Genomic DNA, 25873 nt, shown 5'->3' with positions numbered 1-25873 from the left:
GAGATAGTGGTGAGCGTTCCTCCAAATCATGAATCCCCCAAATAACCAGTCCAAGGCACGCTCTTCTTGGATCAGTACCAAGGACCCCGCCTAGTCCCAAAGTCTTCTAAACGTTTCCCTTCAGATTCTGCTTCCCCGGATACATGCTGCGCTGCCCATAGTCCCGCGCTCCACGCAACCCACATTGACGTCCGGAGAGTGTCCCTCCGAGGCATCCAAGTCAATCCCCCGGCACCTCACTTGATTCTTTTTAAATATCAGGGCCGGCCCGCAAGCCCAAAGCCCGGCCTTCTCCCTAAACCCTCTGACCGCTCCCTTCTAGTCCCCGCCCCTTACAGGCCATTCTGCCTGCAGTCTTGCCCCTTAAGCATCCAAGCCCCTTCTCCTTGCTATTAACAGCCTCTGGCTCCGCCTCTTCTCAGTACTACACTTTCTCCCCTCCCCTTTCACAAGAAGATCTTCCGTGGCCCCGCCCTTGATTTTACCTATGTTCCTCCCCTTCCCCTCTCAGCCTCGGCTCTCTAGACTCCTGTCTCCTAGGGCGAGGATTCTCAACCTTTCTAATGCTGCGTCCCTTTAATACAATTCTTCATGCTGTGGTGACCCGCCCTGCCATAAAGTTATTTTCGTTGCTACTTCATAAGTAACTGTAGTTTTGCTACAGTTATGAATCGTAATATAGATATCTGTGTTCTCCGAAGGTCTTTGGTGACCCCTGTGAAAAGGTCGTTGGATTCCGCAACGGGGTCGCGACCCACTGGTGGAGAACCGCTGTTCTCTAGGGTCTTTTCAGCCCCGCCCCCGTCCCCTCAGGCCAGTCTTCTGGCCTGCTCCCTCTCTGGCCTGGCCCCCTCTCAGTCCAAGACTGAAGTCTACTGAGTCTCCCACTGATCTCTCCTGCCCGCCTCTTCCGCTGTTCTCAGGTCTTATTGGTCCCTTGTCTCCCCAGTAACCAGACTACAACAGTGAGAGTGGAGCTGCAAAGGCTGGTCAGGCACTTGAGCCGGTAGAGCCGAGACCTGGTCCCCACCCCATCCCAATCCGGCCGGGGTTCAGAGGTGCGGAGAGGCGGCCCAGGGACCGAGTCAGAGTCAAGCCGCAGGACCCAGATTGTGTGTGTTTGGGGTGAGCGATGTAGTCCTTGAAGGGTCGAGGCTCAGAGAGGCTGCGGTGCTGTTGGTCGCTGTGTGCGCTGACTTGCGCACTCTGAGGCTAGTGTCCCCTGCAGGAACGCCACCACTACATCCAAGATGCGTTTGGGTCTGTCCTCCAGGAGCGCCCGCTCCGAAGAAGGAAGCGAGATCTTCCTGGAGGGACCACGTAAGTCATGATTCCCTCGTCTCCTCCGAAGTTCCTTTTCTGTCCTCAGCTTCTTCAAGTTCCAGAGCCAGGGGTGGGAGGCCTCCCAGGAGCGCCCTCTCCTGGGGGCAGATTCGAGCCCGAACAGAGGGGGCTCCTGGCATGTGGTGAGGTCAGGTGTGGCAATGGGGTGGCCCGGAAGACATCGGACTTCAGGAGAGGTTTGAATGGGGTCCAGGACATCCAGAAAATAGCTAGGGGAGGACCCGTGAGGTGGCTTAGCTAGCAAAGACTTTTGGCATCAAACTGATGGCCTGAGTTCCTCTCAGGAACCCAGGTGGTGGGAGAAGAAAACCAACTAATTCCCCTGGGCTCCTCCTACACTACCTAAGTGTAATTTAAAACAGAAAGAGATAAAGGACCGGTATGACAGCGTACATCTTTCATCTCTGCTGGGGAGGCAGAGGTAGTTTGAGTTTCAGGCTAACCAGGGCTATATAGAAAAACCTTGTCTTTAAAAAAAAAAAACGCTGGAGGAGAGAGAACTGCATATACAGCTTATGGCAGGGGTGGCTAGGGTAGGAGTGTGGACACTGGTTTGGGTCAGTCCTCAGCTGAGGGTGGGAAGCTGGTGGGAAAGATTGAAGGGATGGTGTGGTGGTTTGTATATGCTTGGCCCAAAGAATGGCACTATTAGGAGGTGTGGCCTTGTTGGAGTAGGTGTGGCTTTGTTGGAAGAAGTGTGTCACTGTGGGGGTGGGCTTTGAGACCTTCATTCTTACCGCTTGGGAATCAGTCTTCCTGTTTGCCTTTGGAATAAAATGTACGTAGAACTCAGCTCCTCCAGCACCATGTCTGTCTGGATGCTCCCATGCTTCCTGCCATGATGATAATGGACTTCATGAATCTCTGAACTTGTAAGCCAGCCCCAATTAAATGTTGTCCTTTATAAGAGTTCCCTTGGTCATGGTGTCTTTTCACAGGAATGGAAACCCTAACTAAGATAGAAATTGGTACCAGGAGTGGGGTATTGCTGTGATAGGTCTGATCATGCTTTTGTTTGGAGGAATGTGGATTTTGGGACTTTGGAAAGCAATGGAATGCTTTAAGTGGGGCTTAATGGGCCATCCTGGTAGGAATATAGAAGACATAGTTGCTGAGGGTGAGTTGAACTGTGGGGGCCTGGCTCAAGGGTTTCATAGAAGAATGCTAGTATGTGGCCTAGAGATTGCTTATATATATTGGTGAACAATGTGGCTGCTATTTACCCCTTTCTGAAGAGTCTCCCTGAGGCTAAGGCTAAAGTGAAGAGAATCAGATTACATTGACAAAGGAAGTCTCAGAAAAGCCCAGCACAGATTTTGTCCTCTGGTTTACTCTCATGAAGAACATTTCGATCAAGCATAGCAAGTTTAAAAAGAAAAAAATACAAAATATGTATTCAAGAATAAAGGGACACCAGGAAGTGAAATGGAACTGAATCTTGTGCTCAAGGAAATAAACAGATTAAGGAAGTGGTAACCTCAGGGCAAGATCCCACCTAACTAAACTTACTGTTTGTGTTTGCAGTTGAATAAGGAATAGTTATGCTATGTTAGGTGTTATTACCTGGTTATTGTTCTCATTTGGACTTTTAATCTGGCACGAACTACAATCCAGAAATTGAGAACATACTTGTGGATCCAGATCTTGAGGCATAGTGACCATGAAATCTTAGGCCCAGGGTTGGTGGTATCTGCCTTCAATCCCAGGAGACAGAGGAAAACAGATCTCTGAGTTCAAGGCCAGCCTGGTACACAGCAAGTTCCAGGTAAAGAAAAGCTTAAGTCTAGGCCTGGTGGTATTGGCCTTTAATCCCAGCATTCAGGAGACAGAGCCATGCAGGTCTAGTTCATGGTCAGTCTATAGAGCAAGTTTCCAAACAGCAGTGAAGGAGTTGGAAAACAGAAGGCTGGTGATAATATAATAGGACAGGGGACATCTTTCAGCCTCTGCAAGCAGTAGAACTGGGCAGCTTTGGACCTGTGGCTCTGATTTCAGAGTCTAGAAGGGGTTACTGGACCTGGTTAGCTAGAGCTAGGGAATTAGCGGTGTATTGAGACCAGGATCACTGAAGGGATAATTTCTGGGAAGTGTTTTCTGAGAGCCCAAAGAAGCTGTGTTCCAAAGGTAGCTGAGGTTGTACCTTGTGCTTAGCTGGTACATGGTGATGTGTAAGAATCACCCAAGTGGTACTGGTTTTGAAAGCATGAAGAGGTCATGGAGAACCGCTGAGGGTTGGCACTGTGTGAGGCCAGAGAAGGTCATTGGTCAGGGTGCAGCCTCAGCTGCAGGTGACAGCTTAGGACTGAAGGGGTCATGCAAAGAAGTTGAGGCTTGGCACCATGAAGGGAACCTACGAGAGGCTATTGGTGAAGCCTAGTTGCAATACAAGACTCCAGCGAATTGGAGATGTCAGTGCCGTGGGATGCTTACCAAGAACAGCAGCATCAGTGGAGAGGAGTCAACCAGAGCTTAGAGTGTTACAGAGGGCAGAGCTAGAGATGTGATCCAAGCTCTTTGGAGGAGCCCAGAAGATCATGTGTGGATCCCAGACATTGGGAAGAAGCCGCGAAGTTTAAGTTGCCTTGGATACCCCAAGTTGTTTGCGATGTCAGAGTCGTGGGATACCCACTGAAGAAAGCTGCTAACAGGGAGTGGAGCCGGTCAAAGAGCAAGATCTGTGCTGTAGTCAACAAAGCAGAGAAAGGTTGGAGATCTGAAGAGGGCTTTGACATGGAGATGCAGAGTTTGGGGTTTGCCCAGCTGGCTTTTGGTCTTGCTTTGGGGATTACAGTTAAGTGATTGGATGAACATCAGAAGAGACCTTGAACTTTGGACTTTTACCATTGTTGAGACTGTTACAGACTATGGGGACCTTTCTCGTTTTGAACACGCCTGTGGGGGCCAGAGAGTGGAATGTGGCGGTTTGAATATGCTTGGCCCAGAGAGTGGCACTATTAGGAGGTGTGGCCTTGTTGGAAAAAGTGTGTCACTGCAGGGTTGGGCTTTGAGACTTTCCTTCTAGCTGCCTGGGAGTCAGTCTTCTCCTGTTTACCTTTGGAGCGAGAGATAGAACTCTCAGCTCCTCCCGCCCCATGCCTGCTTAGATGCTGCCATGCTCCCACCCTGATGATAATGAACTGAACCTCTGAACCTGTAAGCCAGCCCCAGTTAAATGTTGTCCTTTATAAGAGTTGCCTTGGTCATGGTGTCTCTTCACAGCAGTGGAAACCTGTCTAAGACAGATGGGTATGACAGGCTCCTTCGGCCTTGGATGCTGGGCTGAGGCATCCAAGAGGCAGGAGGAATCCATTCTGGGTGTAGGAACTCCTTGAGGACCTTGTAGGGAGATGAGTGTGAGACTGGATGGAGCCCAGAGGAGAGTAGGAGAGAGGCCACTACAGTCCCACGGAAGGCCAGGAGGGAGCCATTTTCTCCAGTCCCAGGCCTCTTAGGAGCATCCTTAAGCCAGAATGGTTGTGAAGGGAATGGGTCAGTTTGGCTCCTGGGGACACAGGGACAGAGATGAGGTCCCATAGGATGCCAGGGCTGGGACTCGGGTACAGTTGCAGTTTTTGAGATCCTAAAGGGACCCTCTGTGGAGAATGGACAGTCCTGATCCCTTTGGGTCCTTTGCCTGGTCTTATCCACAGTGGATGGAGAACTCAGCCGCCTGCACCGACAACGCAAGGTGATGGAGTTGGAAAGGCGGGCATACAGCAGGGAAGTTCACCAGCGCATCAGGAAGCAAGTGTAAGCTGGGGAAAAGAACCTAAAAGGGACTTCCGAGCCCTGGGAGGAGGGGAGAAAGGAAGAAGGCTAGGGCAAGTGCAGGGGTGGGGAAAGAGCTGGGGAACAGGGGGAGTGGTCATGAAAAGGACAGGATAAAAGGTAGGAACATCGGAGCAGGTGCAAGGTCTGAGAGTTGTGGGAATCTCTGGAGAGTCAGGTGCTAGGGTAGAGAAAAGAGAGGAATCCTTGGAGGATGGGGTTGCGAGAAGCACAGGGTCACGGGGAGGCTCGGGGCTCACTCAATGAGGGGCGCCGGCTGGAGCTGGTTGTCGGGAGCTGCCACTTGCTTGTGTGGACCGCCTGCTCCTCCCGCTTGGACAGCGAGGAGATTCGGCAGCTGGAGATGCTTCGAGCCAAGCTCCAGATGCAGATTAACGTAGCGCAGACCCAGGTCAAGCGACTGGGAGACAAGAAGCGTTTGGCGGACATGGACCATCTTCTCAAGTGCCGGGCCCAGGTGCAGATCGAAATCGAGGCGTTGCAAGAGCAGAACCGGGTCCTGGAAAAACAGGTGGGTTCTCCTAGTTGGCTGCCATCCCATAAGACCTTGCAGTAACTGTCCTGAGTCTTGGGATCTTATCTGAAAAAAATGGAGCTACCAAAAGCATCCACCCAGAGCTCCATCCAGAGCTAGGGGTAGCGTGTACTCCTGTAAAGCCGACACCCTGGGAAACTGAGGCAGGAAGGTTCAAGGGTACAGGCGTTGAATCCCAATTCGCATCCCCTGCAATGTGTGCCAAGCAAAAGAAAATACTCCCAAATTCACACTAAAATTTTAGCTGGACCATAGACCTATTTGAATACTTTTAACCACTGGAAAAGAATGTTTCTCGTTTCGTTTTTTGAAATAACGTCTTACTATAGTGTCTTGTAACTCACTGTTTAGACCAAGCTATCCTTAAACTCATAGAAATCTGTCTGAATCTGCCTTCCGAGTGTGTTGGGATTAAAGGCATGGGCTACCACGCTGGACCCCAAGAGGTATTTTTTTTTTTTTTTTTCCGGAGCTGGGGACCGAACCCAAGGCCTTGCGCTTGCTAGGCAAGCGCTCTACCACTGAGCTAAATCCCCAACCCCCCAAGAGGTATTTTTGAACTAGTGATACCTAAACTTTGTCTTGGAGCTCTTAATTTCTAAGTAAGTTTTTTTTTTTTTTTTTTTTTAACTCTTTTACGTGTACAATGTTCTGCCTGCATGTATGCCTGCAGGCCAGAAGAGGGCACCAGATCTCATTACAGATAGTTGTGAGCCACCATGTGGTTGATGAGAGTTGATCTCAGGACCTCTGGAAGAGCAGTTGGTGCTCTTAATGTCTGAGACATGTCTATAGCCCTTTTAGATTTTATTTACTTATTTTTTTTATTTTTATGTACACTGGCATTTTCCCTGTATGTCTGTGTGAAGGAGTCAGATCCACTGGGACTTGAGTTACAGACAGTTGTGAGCTGCCACGTGGGTACTGGGAATTGAACGTGGGTCCCCTGGAAGAGCAGCCAATGCTCTTAATCGCTGAGCCATTTCTCCAACCCCTTGGTGAATTTAAAAAAAAAATCTCTATTTTTTGGAATAAGAAGAGAGCATTGGATCCCATTACAGATGGTTGTGAGCAGGGAATTGAACTCAGGACCTCTGAAAGAGCAATCAGTGCTCTTAACTGCTGAGCCATCTCTCCAGCCCTTGTTGGGTTTGTTGTTATTGTTTTGTTTGTTTGTTTTTCTTTTCTTTTCTTTTTTTTGGAGCTGGGGACCGAACCCAGGGCCTTGCACTTGCTAGGCAAGCGGTCTACCACTGAGCTAAATCCCCAACCCCTTTTGTTTTGTTTTTAATGTGACAGAAAACTCAAGAAGTCAGGGCCATGATGAGAGACAGCTCTGAGAGCTCAAAGCCTTGATTTGCAGCTTGGCTGATTTTTATACTCGCTGACACTTATCCTGGCGGTTGGTGAATGGTCTGAAGGTGATCTAGCCGAGTCATACCCACGGTGAGCTGCTAAGCTCACAGAATGTGACAGGATGGTGGCAGTCACTCCCTTGATTGGTTATGTCAGTAAGACCCCCTTTTACTAGATGGAAGGGAAGCCATTCACCACCATGTGCCACGTTGAAAAGAGCCATATGGTGGGGATGGCAGAGACCCTGAGTAGTAAGCTGCTGTGCTGACTGGTTTTATGTCATCTTGTCACAAGCTAGACCTCTTTGGGAAGAGGGAATCTTAATTGAGAAATCCCTCCTTAAGATTGGCCTGTAGGAAAAAAAAAAGATTGGCTTGGAGGCAAGTCTGTGGTGGTTTGAATAGGTATGGCCACCATAGACTTGTAGGTTTGAATGCATGGCCCTTAGGGAATTATTAGGAGGTGTGGTCTTGTTGGAGTAGGTGTGGCCATGTTGGAAGAAGTGTGTCACTGTGGGGGTGGGCCTTGAGGTCTCCTATGTTCAAGCTATGCCCAGTGACAGTCCCCTCCCGCTGCCTGCCAACTAAGAAGTAGAACTCTCTCAGCTCTGTCTCCAGCACCATGATGCCATGTTTCCTGCCATGATGACAATGGACTGAACCTCTGAACCTGTAAGCCAGCCCCAACTGAATGTTTTCCTTTATAAGAGTTGCCTCAGTCATGCTGTCTCTTCTCAGCAGTGAAATCTCAACTTAGACAATGATTGATGTGGATGGGCCCAGCCCACTGTGGTCCTAGGTGTTATAATAAAGCAGGCTGAGCAAGCCTATGAGAGACCAGCCAGTAAGTAGTGGTTCTCCATGGCCTCTGCTTCAGCAGCCTCGAGCTGCTGTCCTGCCTTCCCTTCATGATGGACTGTGATGGAAATTGAACTCTTCCCTCCACAATTTGCCTTTGGCCATAGTGTTTTATCATAGCAATAGAAACCTTAACTAAGGGGCTGGAGGGATGGCTCAGTGGTTAAGAGCACCAACTGCACTTCCAGAGGTCCTGAGTTCAATTCCCAGCAACCACATGGTGGCTCACAACCATCTGTAATGATATCTGATGCCCTCTTCTGGTACGTCTGAAGACAGCAACAGTGTGTACTCACAAACATAAAATAAATAAAATCTTAAAAAAAAAAAAAAAAGAAAGAAAGAAACCTTAACTAAGATAGAAATTGGTACTAGGAGTGGGGTATTGCAATAGAAACCCTAACTAAGATAGAAATTGGGACCAGGAATCGGGTATTGCCATGACAGACCTGACAGTCTGTTTTGGGGAGGATTGTGAAAGGACTTTGGGACTTTGGGCTGGAAATGCCATTGGCTGCTCAGGCTGTGTGATCTTTTGTAGACACTAAAAAGATAAACCTGAGAGCCATGCAGATGATGGAGGTCTGGCTTCAGAGCATTTTTCAAAGACTCTACCAGGGTCACTTGTGTGATACTTTGAATTAAGAACTGCTGAAGCAAAACCTTCACTTTACTGGGACAATTGATTTTGGTCTTCTGGAACTGAAGACTCCACTGTGATTAAGAGACCAGAATCAGTGAGGTGAAATTTGGAAGTATTTCCTTAGGGTCGGCACACAGAAGCTGTGGTCCAGAGAGAGCTCAAGTTGACAAGAGGTCAGTTATGCTGGTTGGTTTTATGTCAAATTGTCACAACTAGAGACATATTTGGGAAAAAGGAATCCCAATCCCAATACAGAAAATACCTCTATAAGATTGGCGCATAGGCAGGTCTACAGTGTATTTCTTGATTGATGGTTGATGTGGGCAGGCCCAGTCTATTGTGGGTGGTACCACCCTTGGCAAGTGGTCCCAGGAGCTATTAGAAATCAGGCTGAGGATGCCATGACAAAGCCAGTAAGCAGGTTCTTCCCTAGCTTCCTTTCACAATGGACTGTGTTCAGGATTTGTAAGCTAAAATAAACCCTTTCTTCCCCAAGTTGTCTTTTGCTCATGGTGTTTTATCACAGTAATAAAAGTTCTAACTAAGATATCTGCCAGTAGTTATTTGATGAGGTTCAAGAGATCTCACGCTGGGCCGCTTCGGGAGATACTTAGCCTAGAGGCCCAAGAACTATGAAATCAATGTGGTACTGATACACAACTGACCCCTGGTCAGTTTAACACACAAACATATCATTTGTTAAACCATAGCCTCCCCTTTCCTGTTGCCCCTAAGATGTCATGTTAATAATAGCAACATCACAATATATAACATATTCCACAACGCAGAGTACTAACCACTATACCATCACGGCATAACATATTCCAAACTTTAAAAGTCCCAGGCTTTAAAAATTCCAACTCTTGGTGCTAGAGACATGGCTTAGTGGTTAAGAGCACTGACTGCTCACAACCATCTGTAATGGGATCTGATGCCCTCTTCTGGTGAGTCTGGAGACAACTACAGTGTATTCAGATACGTAGAATAAATAAACGTTAAAAAAAACCAAAACAAACAAATAACACTTTAAATATAGAGCACCCAAAGGACAATTTCCAGAGGCTTGAGAAAGGAGACTTTGTGAGAAGTGGCGAGGTTACTGGGGATGTGCCCTTGAAGGAAGTAGCAGGATCCCGTCTTTCAATCTCTGGCTCTGCATCTGGGCTCCTTGGGAGGGGGTTTGTTCTGAAGCTGGCGCCCCACCATCCCTATCTAGAGCCTTCTGCAGGCATACAAGGCAAGGGGAACGCTGGCAGAGAACTGGTGAGAACGGTCAGTTCCCACAGCAGCAGCCTGTAGCACTGATGTAGAGTTCCAGCAGTCCTGTGGGTTTTGAGTTGTCCCTGCTGACCCCAGTGCGCCTTTGACGGCTATGCTTTATCCAGCACGGTTCAAGCAGTCCACCAAGTGTTTGTGTAATAAGAACTCAGGAGCCATTTGTAAAAAATAATATGCATAGATTAGAAAAAGTTCACATTAAATTCTTTTTACCTTTTCTTTTTATCTCTTATTTGTGTGGGCCCCTATGAAGTATGTGCACAGAGGTACCCATGGAGGCCAGAAGAGGGCGTCAGACTCCCCTAGAGCTGGAGTTATGGGTACTTGGACGTTAGGTCAGGTGGGTGCTGGGACCTGAACCCTGGTCTTCTGCAAGTGCAGCAAGTGCTCTTAACCACTGGGGCATTGCTCTGGCTCTGTACTTCATTCTTACTTTTTTTCCTGTTGAGACAGGGTTTCTCTGTGTAGCCTTGGCTGTCCTGGAACTCGCTCTGTAGATCAAGTTGGCCTCGAACTCAGAGATCTGCCTGTTTCTGTCTCCTGAGTGCTGGGATCAAAGGTGTGCACTGCCGCCGCTACCTCCCGGCTGTTGTGATTGAAAATTTAATTGGGGGTGATTGTGGACCCACATGAAGTTTTAAGAGTGGTGAAGAGAGTCCCCTCTGTACACTTTACTCAGGATCCCCCAATTTGGGTCTTTTTTTCATTTGATTTCTATCATAGCTGCTGCTGAAAACTGGTTTGAGGGAATGTCACCTCACTGAAAGGCAAATACTGCCACCTTGTGGTAATCCCTCAAGCCACCAGGAGCATGCGGTAGGCCACAACCAACCTATGCCCATGTGCCCTCATGGGTGAGTCTGGAGTTGGCATTTGTTTTGTTGGTGGTGCCTGTTTATTTTTGCCAGCAGTCTCCTCAGGGAGCGGTACACTTGAAATCGATTCTCAACCCTGGAGACCACTGGCCAAGATCAAGGTACAGGCTGGGTCGTTTCCCCGGCGCTCAGCAGGCACCTGTCCCCTGCTCCTGGTGATTTGCCCGCCATTTCTGTTCAGTTGGTTGGGTTGTTTTTGTTTTTGTATTAGACAGGATCTCACTATGCAGTTCTGGCTGTCTCTGTTGATAATTTGTCTCTCAGTCACATTCTGAGGTACTGGGCCTCAGGGTGTTTGACAGGAGTTTCTGGGGGTACTATCTAGCCTATATCAGTCAGACTGGGAAGCAGTCAGATGGTTCATTCAGTCTACACGCTGCTGAGTAAGTCCAGACACAGCAAGAGCTCAGAAACCAGGTCATGTGGGAAGCTGGTGGGCCTCTAGGCAACCTTAGTATCTCAGACCCTTTTTAACTGCTGGCCTTAGTCTCCCAGCATCCTCCTCTTTCTAGGGAACATGATAGCAGCAACCCAACCCTTCCATCTCATGGGCATCTTCAAGAACACCAGGAGAGGTAGAGACTGGTAGATCTCCGAGTTTAAGGCCAGCCTGGTCTTCATATCGAATTCAGGGACAGCCAGGGACATAAAGCGAGACCCTGTCTCAAAAAAACCAAACTAAACCAAACCAATCAAAAAACAAACAAAAAAAGGCCACCAGAAGAGAAGTAGAGCTGGCTAATCGTGGGCCACAGTTCCTGTGGTTGCCCAGACTCGGGTGTCTGGTGGCTGCAGGAGCATTTTGGCTGAGCTAGGTGCTACAGAAAGGAGGAAGGATGCTGGAGCTGCCGGGACAGCAGATGTCCTTGATGCATCTCTCCCAGGCATGTGACGGATGCTGCGTTCCCTCCAGATCCAGGACTGGGAGACCCATATCCTCACGCAGAGTAAGGATATCTCAACTCCTGATGTCATCTTGGATCAGAAGATGAAGATCCAGAGGAGGATCAGGATCCTAGAGGACCAGTTGGACAGGGTGTGTGGCCTCCAGCTCTCCAGGATAGACCTTAGGCTCGGATCAAAGGGCGTTGGGAGGACAGGCACTGTGGGCTTGAGGGTCCCCTTAGACGGAGAGCAAAAGGATCCTGGGATGGGTAGGTTTCAGGTTCCCCCGGAGGGAGGAGGGTGGTCCCCACCTCTGACAGGCACCAGGTCTCATAAGAGCTCCGACACCCACCCCAGGTCACCTGTCACTTTGACATCCATCTGGTGAGGAACGCGACCCTGCGGGAAGAGCTGGAGTTGCTGCGCATCGAGAGGGGCCGCTACCTGAGTATGGACCGCAAGCTGAAGAAGGTGGGGGCTCGAGGCTCCACCCTGGCGCTCCTTTCCTTCTCTGTGTCCACAGGCAGGGCTCCTAGGCCCAGGTCCACCTCCTCAGTGGGAGAGAAGGGAGAACACACCTCCCCTTTGTCTCACTCCCATGCACAAACACCAGCTTCCCTTTAGACTCTGTCATCTGGGGCGACCTGTAGGCCCACCAAGCCATCCACATCCCCCAGGACCTGAGCACCTTCAAAGCGCTTTGAAGAGCTAACATTCTGTCCCTCCTTCCCTCCCTCCTTTCACCACCCCCCTTAAAAATCTTTTTCAAAACAACTTTAAACTTAAAACTGTACACAGAACTCCTCTATATCCTTCACCAGGATATATGTAACTGCTCAGGTCCTATGTGTATGTACATTTGGATAGGTTTGTTGAGACTCTTATTTTATAGTCCAAGCTGGACTTGAACTTCTGCCCATCCTCCTGCCTCAGGCTCCCCCTTGCTGGGCGATGGATCTGAGCCATCATACTTGGCTCTTTCTGGCTCTGCCTGTACCTTGGTTAGTCTTGCCCAACCCCCTCCCCACCATGACCTTGGTGTTGTGGTCAGCTGTGTTTTGGGGAGGAGGTCCCTTGTGTGGACCATTGCTGTGCTTAGTACTCTGTTGGAGGCAGGGCGCGTTAGGAAGAAGCTGGCCTTGGGATCTGGTGTTCAGGCGTCACAGCCAAGGAGGAGATGCTCTGGGATGGAGTCTCCACCCTTGCCTGAATAACGCCCACTATGATGTCACATTCTTACTAGGTTCAGCATTGTGACTTCCGGGTGAATGTCCACAGTTACCGGCCATGGCCCTCTGTCATCTGGGTGCCACTTCACTGTCCCCTTCCTGCACCCTCTCCTGCTCTCTCCTCTCCTGGTACTATTTCTCCAACAAGTTCCATTTTCTTTCTCTTAAAAAAAAAGCTCATCTTTTAATATTTAATTATGTGCATGTCTGTCTGCTTGTGGGTTTGTACATGTGCACACAGAGGTCCTCTGGAGCTGGCGGTAGGTGGTTGGAAGCGGCCCAGGGTAGGTGTTTGGAAGTGACCTCTTAACCTTAACGTTTGAGCTATCTCTCCCAAGTCCTACCCCCCACGCCCCTCCACCCCTGGTAGGGAGTAGGGTTGGAAAAAAAAAAATCAAGATCTAGGTCCCGAGTGAGCCCATTGTGTCTGTGTTGTTGGGTTTTCCTTTCCTGCCCTTTCCTCCCTACAGAGCACCCAGACTGTCAGAACATTACAGACAGGCTGTATCCTGTTAGCATGGCCCACCCTTGCTATCAGTCCCTCCTTCCCCTAGGAGGGTTTTGGTGTGCTCATCTGTTCAGAACCTTCCTAGCTCAGTTCTTGTTTCTGTCTTCTACATGGTTCTATTTCTCATATAGAACACAGCTCACTTCATTTACCTCTGTTTGAGGTTGGTTTTTTTATTCTGATTTTGGTGGTTGACTGACTCTCCCATGAGCTGCAGCCCCACCTGGGTTTAGTTTTACTTTTCTGTCTTGTCTTTGTTGACCTAACTTTTCTTATAAATTTGTAAAACATTAACAAGCCAAACAAAAACAGTTCCAAAAATCTGGGCACATCTGTGCACACTTGTCTTCCCGTCTCTCTGCAGCAGAAGTAGCAAGGTCGGTGCAGGGCAGCCTGGGCTACAGATTTACACCCTGTCTCAGAAGAAAAAGCTTTGTGGAGTTCATGCCCAAGCTCCTGCCCAGACCCTCAGCCCATTAAACCAAACCACACCAAACCACACCAAACCCAAACCAAACCACACCAAACCACACCAAACCCAAACCAAACCACACACCACACCACACCAAACCCAAACCAAACCACACCACATCAAACCAAACCACACCACACCACACCACACCAAACCCAAACCACACCACACCACACCACACCAAACCCAAACCAAACCACACCACACCACACCAAACCACACCAAACCAAACACCAAACCACACCACACCACACCAAACACCAAACCACACCACACCAAACCACACCACACCACACCAAAACATACCATACCACACCATACCATACCACACCACACCACACCACACCACACCAAACCAACCAAACCACACCACACCACACCAAACCACACCACACCACACCAAACCCCACACCACACCACACCAAACCCAAACCAAACCACACCACACCATACCAAACCCAAACCAAACCACACCAAACCAAACTAAACCAAACATCCAAAACCTATCCCAGGAACCATTCCTTCCCCTTCTATGTTGCATTCAATGCCTTGTGTTACTTATTTCCCTAATTTCTGGGGGTATCCACCTCTAGATTCTTTTTGCAAAGTTGTGTGTGTGTCCACATGCATGTGTGTTTGCTTCTCTCCATCTGTTACTTCTCTCTCTCTCTCTCTCTCTCTCAAAAAAAAAAAAAAAAAAAAAGTTTACGTATGTGAGTACACTGTAGCTCTCTTCAGACACACCAGAAGAGGGCATTGGATCCCATTACAGATGGCTGTGAGCCACCATGTGGTTGCTGGGAATTGAACTCAGGACCTGTGGAATAGCAGTCAGTGCTCTTAACTGCTGAATCATCTCTCTTTATTGAAAATATGTAGCTACTTCCAAGAAGCTAGAAAACAGAACAGCAGGTCATGGTGTATGTTACTCTGTGAATTTAACAAAGTATCGGAGGTGGGGGATTTTATAGAGGAAGGAGATCATTGAGCTCACAGTGGTGGAGGTGAAGAATCCAAACTGCACAGGACTGCTTTGCCTAGGGCCTTCTTGGTCCAGCACATCATGGCAGATGTGGGTGGAAGACAGGCATGGAGGAGAGGTCAAATCAAGGGAGAAGCAGAGGGCTGCACCTGGACCTCAGTCGTTTTTGAGGTCAGTGTTTTTTAGCAACCTTACAGTAGGCACTACCTTCTAGTCCCAGTAGTTCCCACTATGGCCACCCAGGGACCAAGCTCCCATCTCAAGACCTTTGGTGGACACCCCATACCAAATCCCAGCATAGAAATGACACCTAAGCAGGTTTCCAAACCCGGAGGGGCAAGTTGGGCTGGTGCTTTGTTCCTGGGTTAATGATTCCCAAGTTACCTCTCCCACGTGTGCTCCTGATTATCCCCATTTGGGACCTCAGTGCAACCCCTTTTCTGATTCAAGGTCAGTCTGGTCTACATAGGCTCAGGATAGCCAGAGATAACTCCAAACAAAAACAACCCCCACCAACACAACCAGAAATAAAAATTCCTTTCCTGGACGTAGGAGGGTCTGCATAGGAGTGGTAGGAAGCTGGAGGGAGCAAGCTCCTTGTGTCCCTGTAGGAGATCCACCTACTTCAGGAGATGGTTGGAGCTCTCAGCACATCCTCTACTTCTGCTTATACTGCCAGGTAAGCTCCCCCAATCCCCAGGGCACTTAGATAGCAGAGGCAGTAAGGGTAGAGGCTTGGAAGCCTGGAGACTCATAAAGAAGGGAGGAACCCAAAAGATATCCCCAGCTCTTCTGCCACACCCTGTTCCTTGGGGTGGGGTGGGGGTGGGGAATGGGGAATTCCATCTGTGACAGCTTCAGGCCTGGGTCCCAGGGGCTGGGAGCCCAGGAGGCAGTGGAGAATGGCTAGGTTAGGTTACTCTGTAGCGGTGGCTGCCGGAGCAGACACACAGCCTGCAGGCACAGCTGTGCCAGGTGGGATTGGCACGTGGAAGCTGCTCAGGTGCTGGCTCTCAGCCCTTCTGCACCTTTTCTTCCTTCTGCTCAGTGCCGGCTTTCTCTCTCAGGACCTTTGGTCCTGGAGCATTGCACATCCACCTTAAGGCCTCCCCTCCCTCCCTCCCTCCCTCCCCCTCCCTCCCTCCCTCCCTCCCAACCTCCCTCTCCCGTCTCTTCTTTGTTTTTCTAATGCTCACAATAGTCAGCATTTAAAAGTGTCCAGCCAGCCTTCTGTGATGGTGTGTGCACCCACACTTGCCTTTCCAGCACTCAGGAGGGAGGGGTAGGAGTTCAAGGCCAGCCTTAGCTACAAATGCAGTATGAGGCCAGCTTGGGCTACATGAGACCCCATGTCAGACAACAAAAATGCCCAGAACATTTGCCATGGTGGACAGCCATCGCTCTATCCAGAACCTTGAGCAGCAGCTCTCCTTTTCCAAGGCCTCCGCAGGCCTCACATTTCCTCTCTGTCTCCGGTATCCTGAGTGCTCCACACAGATGGCATGAGAAGTGTGTGTGCATTCTTTTTTTTTTTTTTTCCCACAACATTTTTTTCTTGGATATTTTATATATTTACATTTCAAATGTTACCCCCTTTCCTCCCTCTCCCATTCTCCTCCCCCTGCTTTTATGAAGATGCTCCCACTCCCACCCACTCAGTCCCACCTCATCGCCCTGGCATTCCCCTATACTCGGGAAAGGAGCCTTCACAGGACCAAGGGCTTCTTCTCCTATTGATGCCAGATAATGCCATCCACTGCTGCATATGCAGCTGGAGCCATGGGTCCCTCTATGTGTATTCATTGATTGGTGTTTTGGTCCCTCATAAATAACTCCCTTAAAGAAATACAGGAGAATACAGGTAAACAAGTAGAAGCCCTTAAAGAGGAAATACAAAAGTCCCTTAAAGAGTTACAGAAATCACAACCAAACAGGTGAAGGAATTGAACAAAACCATCCAGGATCTAAAAATGGAAATAGAAACAATAAAGAAATCACAGAGAGAGACAACCCTGGAGATAGAAAACCTAGGGAAGAGATCAGGAGTCGTCTCTGAAGGAGTCAGCATCACCAACAGAATGCAAGAGATAGAAGAGAGAATCTCAGGGGCAGAAGATACCATAGAAAACATTGGCACAATGATCAAAGAAAATGCAAAACGCAAAAAGCTCCTACCCAAAAACATCCAGGAAATTCAGGGCACAATGAGAAGATCAAACCTAAGGATAATAGGTATAGAAGAAAGTGAAGATTCCCAACTTAAAGGGCCAGTAAATATCTTCAACAAAATTATAGAAGAAAACTTCCCTAACCTAAGGAAAGAGATGCCCATAAACATACAAGAAGCCGACAGAACTCCAAATAGATTGGACCAGAAAAGAAACTCCTCCCATCGCATAATAGTCGAAACACCAAATGCACAAAACAAAGAGAATATTAAAAGCAGTAAGGGACAAAGGTCAAGAAACATATAAAGGCAGACCTATTAGAATTACTCCAGACTTCTCAGCAAAGACTATGAAAGCTAGAAGATCCTGGGCAGATGTCTGACAGACCCTAAGAGAGCACAAATGTGAGAACACAAATGTCGGCCCAGGCTACTATATCCAGAAAAACTCTCAATTAACATAGATGGAGAAACCAAGATATTCCATGACAAAACCAAATTTACACAATATCTTCCCACAAATCCAGCCCTACAAGGGATAATAGATGGAAAGCTCCAACACAAGGAGGGAAACTACACCCTGGAAAAAGCAAGAAAGTAATCTTTCAACAAACCCAAAAGAAGATAGCCACACAAACATAGTTCCACCTCTAACAGCGTGTATGCATTCTTTTTCTTAAACGATTCTTTTTTTAAAATTTTATTATGTATATAGCATTCTGTACTGCATCTATGCCCGCAGGTCAGAAGAGGGCACCAGATCCCATTACAGATGGTTGTGAGCCACCATGTGGGTGCTGGGAATTGAACTCAGGGCCTCTGGAAGAGCAGTTGGTGCTCTTAACCTCTGAGCCATCTCTGCAGCCTGAGTGTGTGCATTCTTATCCAGAGCACATACACTTTCTGCTGGTTGTTCTGCACTTTCTTTCTCTTTTTGATCTTTTTACACTTATTTACTTTGTGCTTCTGTGTCTGCATGCCCGCATGCCTGCTCACGGCGTGCATGTGGAGGCTGGGATGATCTGCAGAGCTCAGCATTCTCCTGTCACCCTGTGGAATCTGACTCAGGTTGTCAGGTTTGGTGGCAAGTTCCTTGACCAAAATCTGTGATCTCTTACCTTGGTCACCCTCCACCCCTCGACCCCTGCCATCCAGGTCCAGCTTCTCCACACCTTGGGTGGCTTTTGACCTCTGACCTTCTATTTAGATGTCCTTCTGTCTTTGGTGTCTTGTTCTCAACTTGCTCTCTCAATTCTAACTTCGAGGAAGGGAATCTGACTGGCTAGTAATTCTCTGCCCGGTGACATAGTTCATTGAGCCACCTGCAGTGGACCGTCAAGGGGGCACAGGGGCAGGCTGGTTTCAGTTCTGGGAAGGTATGGCTTGAACAACCAACAGATTCTTGGGATTGGGGCTTGCTGTTGTCAGGGGAGGCCATGTATGTTAGAGAGTGACTAACTAGCCCTCAGGGTTGGCTCTGGGAGGACCTCCCCCCATCAAGGATGGCAGAGATGAGATCAGAACTAGAATGGCCTAGGGCAGGGGCATCCACAAGAGTCTTCCTGCGGGAATAGGACCTACTAGAGTGTGGTAAAGACCCAACTGCCCAGCCTTACTCATTTCTAGCTACAGAACACCCAGACTTCGGTGTCACCCAGGCCGCCTTTGCTGAGTCTGGGAATACTCTCTGGCAGGGCCTGCCTGCATCCTTTGACCTTCTGAGTAAGTGATCACATGACTCCTGGCCTCTGTGTCCCCTGTGTGTCCACCAGTCTTGTCATATCTAGCCCCAATCCTGACCCAGCTCTTCCAGCCTGGAACTTTCTCTGCTTTTTCTCTGAGCATCCTCTCGAAGCCAGCTGATACCGTCGTTCCGTAGGCCCAGGCTGACCCCAGCTCAGGCAGCCATCTTTTTTTGACTGACATGCCCCTCCTGCCCCAGGGAAGAGGCCAAGACCAAGATGGGCATGCTGCAGGAGCGTGCAGAGAAGGAGCTGGCCCAGAGTGAGACAGAGGCACAGATCCTACTGAGACAGATATCGCATCTGGAGCAGCTGCACCGATTCCTCAAGCTCAAGAACCATGACCGACAGCCGGATCCCGGTGTGGTGCAAAAGGAGGAACAGCGAGGTGAGGCCAATGCTTGCACCTAGACCAAACCCAGGGCCACTACAGTTATAATCCCTAGGCCCTTGGGAGAAGGTGGGCCAAAGGATAGCAGAGCCTGTTGGGAGGGCAGCGGTGGCAGTGGCGGTGGAGGGGGCGGGGGCGGGGTGGGGATGGAGTGTTGTCCAGGATACAAGCCTTCAACTTCCCTGTGTTACCCATAGCATGGGAGACCTCAGAAGGACTCAGAAAGACTTCCCAAGAGAAGCTAGTGCTGCGTTACGAGGATACTCTGAACAAACTGGCCCAGCTGACCGGCGAGAGCGACCCGGACCTTTTGGTGGAGAAATACCTGGAGTGTGAGTGGGCACAGTGGACGAGGAGGCGGGGCTACCCAGCACCACCCGCAGCAGGCGCACTTGCCTTGCCCTGGGGACCCTACCTTGTTTCCAGTTTTCATCCTGTTGCTTGGTTGTCCCTGCCTTGCATCTGCATCTCTGTTTCTTCCCTCTCTTCATATCTGTCTCTCAACCCTCTCTGTCTGTTTCCTGGGGCCTTCCCAAATCTCCTTTTACCGACCCTGTCTTTCTCAGTGTGTTGGTGGGTGCCCTCTGTGGCTGTTCCTGTTTCATCTGTCTCTGTTTTTCTGCCTTTGTTTCTGTCGTCTTTCAGCCCTTAGTGATCCTTTTGTTTCTAACTCCATCCCTCTGGACCCCCCTGCACTCCCCCAGTGGAGGAACGCAACTTTGCTGAGTTTAACTTCATCAATGAGCAGAACTCGGAACTATACCATCTTCAGGAGGAGATTAAAGAGGTGAGCAAGGCCCAACCCTCCTCACACCGCCCTTCCGCCCAGACTCCCAAACCCTCTCCCCAAGCCCTGAGCGGATCCAGCTCCAACCCCTGTCGCTGCAGATGCAGGAAGCCTTAGTCAGCGAGCATGCCAGTCAGGATACGCAGAGCCTGGAGCGAGAGCAGCAGTTTAAAGTGTTGCAGCAGGATGTGGAAAAAGTGTGCTCTGAGTCGGAGCGGCTGGAGGCTCGCTTCCAGGTTCTCCGAGTTCAGCTGGAAAAGATCAAGGCTGGTAAGTCCCCCCACCCCCCAAGTTCCCTCTTCCACCCCCAAGCTCTTCATTAGGAAGGATACAATGAGTCTGTGGGGAGCTGGCCGTTAAGAGGCATTCCACTGCCAGTTGCGCATTTGTTTCTCTGTCTTTGGTCAGCCCATCAGGGGTGCGCATCTGTCCATCCATCCATTCTTCCATCTGTCTGTTCATGAACGTCAGGTGTGTGACTGTTGAATCATAGGCCAGAATACTTTTATATTTACTGGAAAATCAGTTCTCCAGAGCAATTCTGCCTTTTCTTAAAAAAAGATTTATTGATTTTATGAGTGCTCTATTTGCATGTACACCTGCAGGCCAGAAGAGGGCGGCAGACCCCATTATAGAGGGTTATGAGTCACCATGTTGTTGCTGGGAATTGAACTTGGAACTCTCTGGAAGAGCAGCCAGTGCTCTTAATCTCTGAGCCATCTCTCCAGCTCCCAATCTCTCATTTTCTCTCTTTTCTTTTTCCTTTCCTTTCCTTTTCTTCTTTTCTTTTCTTTCTTCCCCTTTCCTTTAGATTTATTTATTTATTTACTTGTTTGTTTGTTTGTTTGAGACAGGGTCTTACTGTGTAGCGCTGGCTGTGCTGGAATTCACTCTGTAGACCAGGTTGGCCTCGAACTCACAGAGATTGGCCTGCCTCTGCCTCTCAAGTGCTGGGATTAAAGCTGTGGGTCACGATGGCAATTTCTCCTTCTATGCCTTTGTGTGCACATGTGTGTCACAGATGTAGATGTGTCCACTCCCCTACTGTCTCCCCATCACATCGTTATAACTACAGCACTCAATGTGGTTCCTGAGCTGTCAGGGTTTACCAAGACTGTCGCCCTATTGTTGTCTTGTGACATTCCTGTTTGGCTTTGTGCTCTCTCTCTCTCTCTCTCTCTCTCTCTCTCTCTCTCTGTGCACAAATGTGCCATGGCACGTATGTGGAGGTCAGAGGGCAACTTCCGTAGTTGGTTCTTTCCTTCCCCCAAATGGGCTCTTGTAATCAAATTCAAGTTGTCAGCCTTGACAGTAAGGACCTCCACCCACTGAGCCACCTGGCTAACACATAGCTACTTAAATAGTTGAACATTTTAAACATTAGATTTATATATTTTATGTAAGAATGGTGTGCCTACATGTATGTATGTATGTATGTATGTATGTATGTATGTATGTATATCATATATATGTTTAATGCTTGAAGACATCAAAAGAGGGCATTGAAATCCCCTGGAACTGGAGATACAGATGGTTGGGAACAACCATGTAGGTGCTGGGATTTGAACCTGGGTCCTCTGCAAGAGCAGCAAGTGCTCTTAACTGTCATCTCTCCAACTATGTTTTAGTATTGAATTAAATTGCTTTTCTTGTTCTAAGTATAGGGATTGTTTTTGATTCTGGAAATAATTTTTTGTATGGTTGTGTACTCTCTCACTTTCCTGCATGAACTTAAGTGTTCTATCTAACACTTGGTACGATGGACTCAACTCCCTTTTGTAGGGAAGGAAAGAGGTCCCTGAGTAAAGTCAGGGCTCAGAAAGGGGCGCTGTTATCTTAGACTGCTTCCTGCTGATTAGGTGCATTGGGTAACCTCGGGGCACGTCTGATCTTTGCCTGCAGGGTAGCTAGCTTATCTTCTCTTGTTTCTTCTTCGTGCATGGCTACTTAACAAACCGTGACCAACGGCAACCAACCATCAACCAAGAACCCACCAACAACCCACAACCCACAAAACAAACACTAATCGAGATATATGTTTAAAGAATATTCAGACCTACCCACAATGTGGCCCCTAGCATTTATAGACCCTCAGAAAGACCCCAGCATTCTAAATGTCACACAATCATAGAAACGATCCGCAGCTGGAAAATCAGCAGCTGGGCAGAGTCTGAAGCAGCCCTATATCTCACACTTGGGATGACAATGAAAACATTCTTATAATATTTCTGTGCTCTTTTTTTTTTTTTTTTTTAAAGAAACCAAAACTCCAAAATTGTCAGTACAATTAGTGGCTTTGTGGTATAAGAAGTCTGCACCTATTTGAGGTTGCAAAGGTATTCTCCTGGTTTTAACTAGAATTTTGTTTGGCTTCTGCCTTAGGGTTTTTATTGCTGTGACGAAACACCATGATGACTAAAAAGCAAGTTAGGGAGGAAAGGGTTTGTTCAGCTTGCACTTCCACATCACTGCTCATCACCGAAGGAAGCCAGGGCAGGAACCTGGAGGCAGGAGCTGATGCAGAGGCCATGGGAGAGTGCTGCTTGCTGGCTTGCTTCCCCACGGCCTGCCTGCTCGGCCCGCTTTCTTATAGAACCTAGGACCATCGGCCTAGGGATGGCACCACTCACAAAGGGCTCCCCCCACCCCCTTCCGCCAGTTGAGGATATGCCTTACAGCTGGATCGCAATGGAGGCTCCTCCCTCTCCGAGGAGTCTAGCTAGTGTCATTGACACGCACCAGCCAGTACAGCCCCCATGTGAGAGTCTGGGCCTGCCCCAGATGAAGTCACATGTGTAGGAACTGGTGCTGTTATCTGGTTTTGTCTCCTTTTTTTTTTTTTTTTTTTTTTTTTTTTTTTTTTTCGGAGCTGGGGACCGGAACCCAGGGCCTTGTGCTTGCTAGGCAAGGGCTCTACCACTGAGCTAAATCCCCAACCCCTTTGTCTCCCTTTCTTAGTGTCAGTGCAGCTGAGTGAGTTTCAGGAGACCGGCCACATAGCCTGTGGGTCCCAGGGCCACCTGCTCTTGACCTCTTCTGAGTCTCTGGAAAAGGCTGTGTCTAGTCTACAGGGCGTGGGTAGGGTGATGGTGGAGGGTAAAGATGGAGAGGGACAGAAAAGTTTGGGGTGCTGTGGCTCCTAGCAGAGCTCAGCAGGTGGCCCTTCTCTCTGACGCACGAATGTGCCTGTAACTTCGTTGTCTCACTGGAAACTTTGACCTTTTGCTGCTGGCCTTTCATTTTGACACCTAGCGGGATGGTGGCACATTAGCTGCTGTGCCACGTTTATTTGATTTCCGTTTGTCAATGTCTCGGAGGGTGTCAGCAACATCATATCACGGCAGGGTGGTAATGCACTGGGGGATGTCTAGTGCTGTCTCGATCTTGGTTCCTGAATACTCCACTTCTTGGCGTGAGCATCATCTTGTGGGCTGTCCATCAAAACCAAGGGCTGCATAGCTTCAAGCGTAGGCATTTCTTACAGTCTGGAGGTCAGAAGAGCTGGTCCTTCAGAGGGCGTGAGGGCGGGTGTGCTCCTGTGTGCCTCTTTGATTCTGAATGGCTTAATTTCCTCCATCTTGCAACTTGGCGCACTGAATGTCTACACGGTGGGTCCATTCTGTCTCCCTTGTTTTTGCATGTAGGTGTCCATGTGTGTGCACTGCTATACAGGTGTGCACATAGGTACACATGTGTGTGTTTGTGTGTGTGTATATGTGTGCTTGTTTTCCTATCTGTTAGGTGTGTCTGAAGCACATAGTGTGTCCTCTTGTGTTAGCAGTTACCGTACTCCAAGGGGCCTTGTCTCCTAATAAATCACATCCTGAGGCACTGGGGAGGTTTAGACTTCCAAAGGAGGAACCTAGAGGGACGCACTTCCTCCTATAATAGTGGCCGTTACAAAGTTGTCCCTCTTTCTGTTATTTCCTCTTAGCAGAGTAGCCAAGACATCCTTTAGGAAGTTAAACACAAACCAGAATCAATCACGATATATGTTTAAAGAATATCCAGGGATGTCACAAGGCTTCTAAGGAGGGCAGCTGGAGGGACAGGCTCACTTGTGAGGGGAGACAGGACTCAGCTATGGTGTTTCTGTCATTACCATCAGTCTGTTCACCAATTAAATACAACTGGAAACATGGGGCTTAGGGCAAGGGGTAGTAACCCGGTGGCTTCTGGGATGCATGTGTTCCAGGCGGGATCTGAGCCCTGGCATTATTGAGCTGGTGGGAATGAGGTTTGTTTTTAGCCAAGGTGTACCGCCAAGGCAGCGTCTTGTTAACTCTCCCTTTACCCTCTTGAACCTGAGGCTAGGCCAATGGCCGTTGTGCCTGGCTGTCTGGGCTGCACAGAGTCATTCGCTCTTTGAAACTTGCCTTTGCAGGGAGGCTGTGGTTATGTACCGTGTGAGGGGAGCACAGGGGCCCTGACAAATATTCCTCTTTGATCCCAGATATCCAGGTTCTCTTCGACAAGGCTCAGTGTGACGACAGTGTCATCAAGGATCTCCTTGGGGTCAAGACCTACATGCGGGATAGGGACATAGGTCTCTTCCTGAGTACCATTGAGAAGCGGCTGGTGCAGCTTCTCATGGTGCAGGCCTTCCTTGAGGTCCAGGTGAGTAGGCAGGGACTTGGGTGTTGGCATCAGGCTTGGCCAGGCCTGCACTAACTCTAGACTCCCACACTCTCAGAACAATATCCCTTTGGCTGATGTTGCGCTTCTGGCACTGGGTCAGAGCGTACAGGAACCCCCAAAGAAGACTACCCCACTCAAGCCTCCTGACACCATGTGAGACTTGGGCCCAGCAGGGAAGGGGCTGACCCCAGGGGGCAGACAAAAGGGGTGGGGTGGAGGGCATGGGTATGGCTTTCGGATATGGCTTTCTCAGGCACAACGGGTGCAATGAGAGCTTGGAGGGAGGTCGGGATAGAGTGCGAAGATGGGGTGCTGATGCTCCAAGGGGAGGGGGCGGGAACAGAACGGCTGGGATCTATGTATGAGGCAGAGCTATGAAACCAGACTTTCTACCTTTCTCCCACCTGAGGGAGGACTCCTCAGGGGTTGTAATCAGAGACGATTACCCTATGAGCAAGGAGGAACTGCTGAGTCAAGTCATGAAGTCGGTGAGAGAGGGGCTCTCGGGCCAGGGGGCGGTAGGAAGGATTTCTAAACCTGTTGACCCCCTAATATTGCCCACTTCCAGGTGCAGCTCCAGGATGAGGAGGGGTCTCCAAAGAAGCGGGACAGCAGCCCAAGTTTGACTCTTTCCAGCCCACGCATCTCCTTAGCAGCTGCCTCTGTGCACGCTAGAAAGGGCAGCATAGTCCCTGAGTCTATCCTGAGCCACAAGACAGGCCGAGGCCGTGGCACTGGCTCCATAAGCCATGTCACCTTTGGTGACTCTGCTTCTGCTCCAGGCCCTGTGACCTTGGCTTCCACCAGTGCCAGTGGACTACCTGTGTCCGGCCGGGGCTCTCAGGGGGGGCGTGGGGCCTTCAAACACACTAGCTCCAGCAGCTACCTGGGGTCTACTGGGTATATAGAGACCAGCAGAGGCCGAGAGAGCGGGACAGGAGGCGGTCACAGCCAAAGCATGGGATCCGAGATGAGTAGAGGCTTCAGCTCCGCCAGTGGCCAGATATCCAGTGCTGCCCCCGCCTCCAGGCCCAGCTCTGCTACCAGCAAGGACTCGAGGGGCTACAACTAGGGTTGCAGGTCCCCTTCCGTCTCAACCCTTGGCAGGTTTTCTACTTTGTGCCCTGCTCTTCCCCAGAGACTCCTTTCCAATCCCTGTAAGCCCAGGCCTCTCCAGCTTCCCTCCGTCTCTTCCCATCTGCTCCCATCGTTCCCCTGCCTTGGCCTTGACTCTCTGTTGCCCTCCTCCTCCTCCTTGCTTCCCGTCTCTGCCCTCCTCACCTCTCCCCGAAGCTTCCCTTCATCTGATGTCTCTGTCTCCTAACTGGATTTCCCTCCATTGACTTAGGTGAACCGTGACAATAGGAAATAAAGGTCAGAGCCCCGTTTTTCCAA

General features: G+C 49.3%; 1 protein-coding gene across 2 annotated transcripts; it reads left to right on the top strand.

The window, feature by feature from the left end:
• The first annotated feature begins 985 nt into the window (after positions 1-985).
• Positions 986-25873, top strand: Ccdc114 (coiled-coil domain containing 114). Of its 2 annotated transcripts, XM_032893594.1 has the most exons (15): positions 986-1125; positions 1229-1320; positions 4995-5094; positions 5455-5644; positions 11591-11713; positions 11920-12033; positions 15365-15432; positions 18863-19050; positions 19251-19385; positions 19758-19840; positions 19942-20110; positions 24294-24457; positions 24534-24631; positions 24888-24966; positions 25047-25873. In XM_032893594.1, the coding sequence occupies exons 2-15, from the start codon at positions 1251-1253 to the stop codon at positions 25548-25550; spliced, it is 2085 nt and encodes a 694-aa protein (XP_032749485.1). In that variant the 5' UTR covers positions 986-1125; positions 1229-1250; the 3' UTR covers positions 25551-25873. The 2 variants fall into 2 exon arrangements, with proteins under 2 accessions (XP_032749485.1, XP_032749484.1); XM_032893593.1 differs by lacking the exons at positions 24534-24631; positions 24888-24966 and having other exon boundaries at positions 986-1114.

Source organism: Rattus rattus, chromosome 2 (assembly GCF_011064425.1).
Source record: "Rattus rattus isolate New Zealand chromosome 2, Rrattus_CSIRO_v1, whole genome shotgun sequence".
NCBI lineage: Eukaryota > Metazoa > Chordata > Mammalia > Rodentia > Muridae > Rattus > Rattus rattus.
Note: the sequence above shows the minus strand (reverse complement) of the source record. Positions and strands in the feature narration are given on the sequence as shown.

Coding starts and splice junctions, on each gene's coding strand:
- Ccdc114 (XM_032893594.1), top strand. CDS start 1,251: ATGCGTTTGGGTCTGTCCTCCAGGAGCGCCCGCTCCGAAGAAGGAAGC. Junction 5,645..11,590: donor ACCGGGTCCTGGAAAAACAG/GTGGGTTCTCCT, acceptor CGTTCCCTCCAG/ATCCAGGACTGGGAGACCCA. Junction 19,051..19,250: donor GCAAAAGGAGGAACAGCGAG/GTGAGGCCAATG, acceptor TGTTACCCATAG/CATGGGAGACCTCAGAAGGA.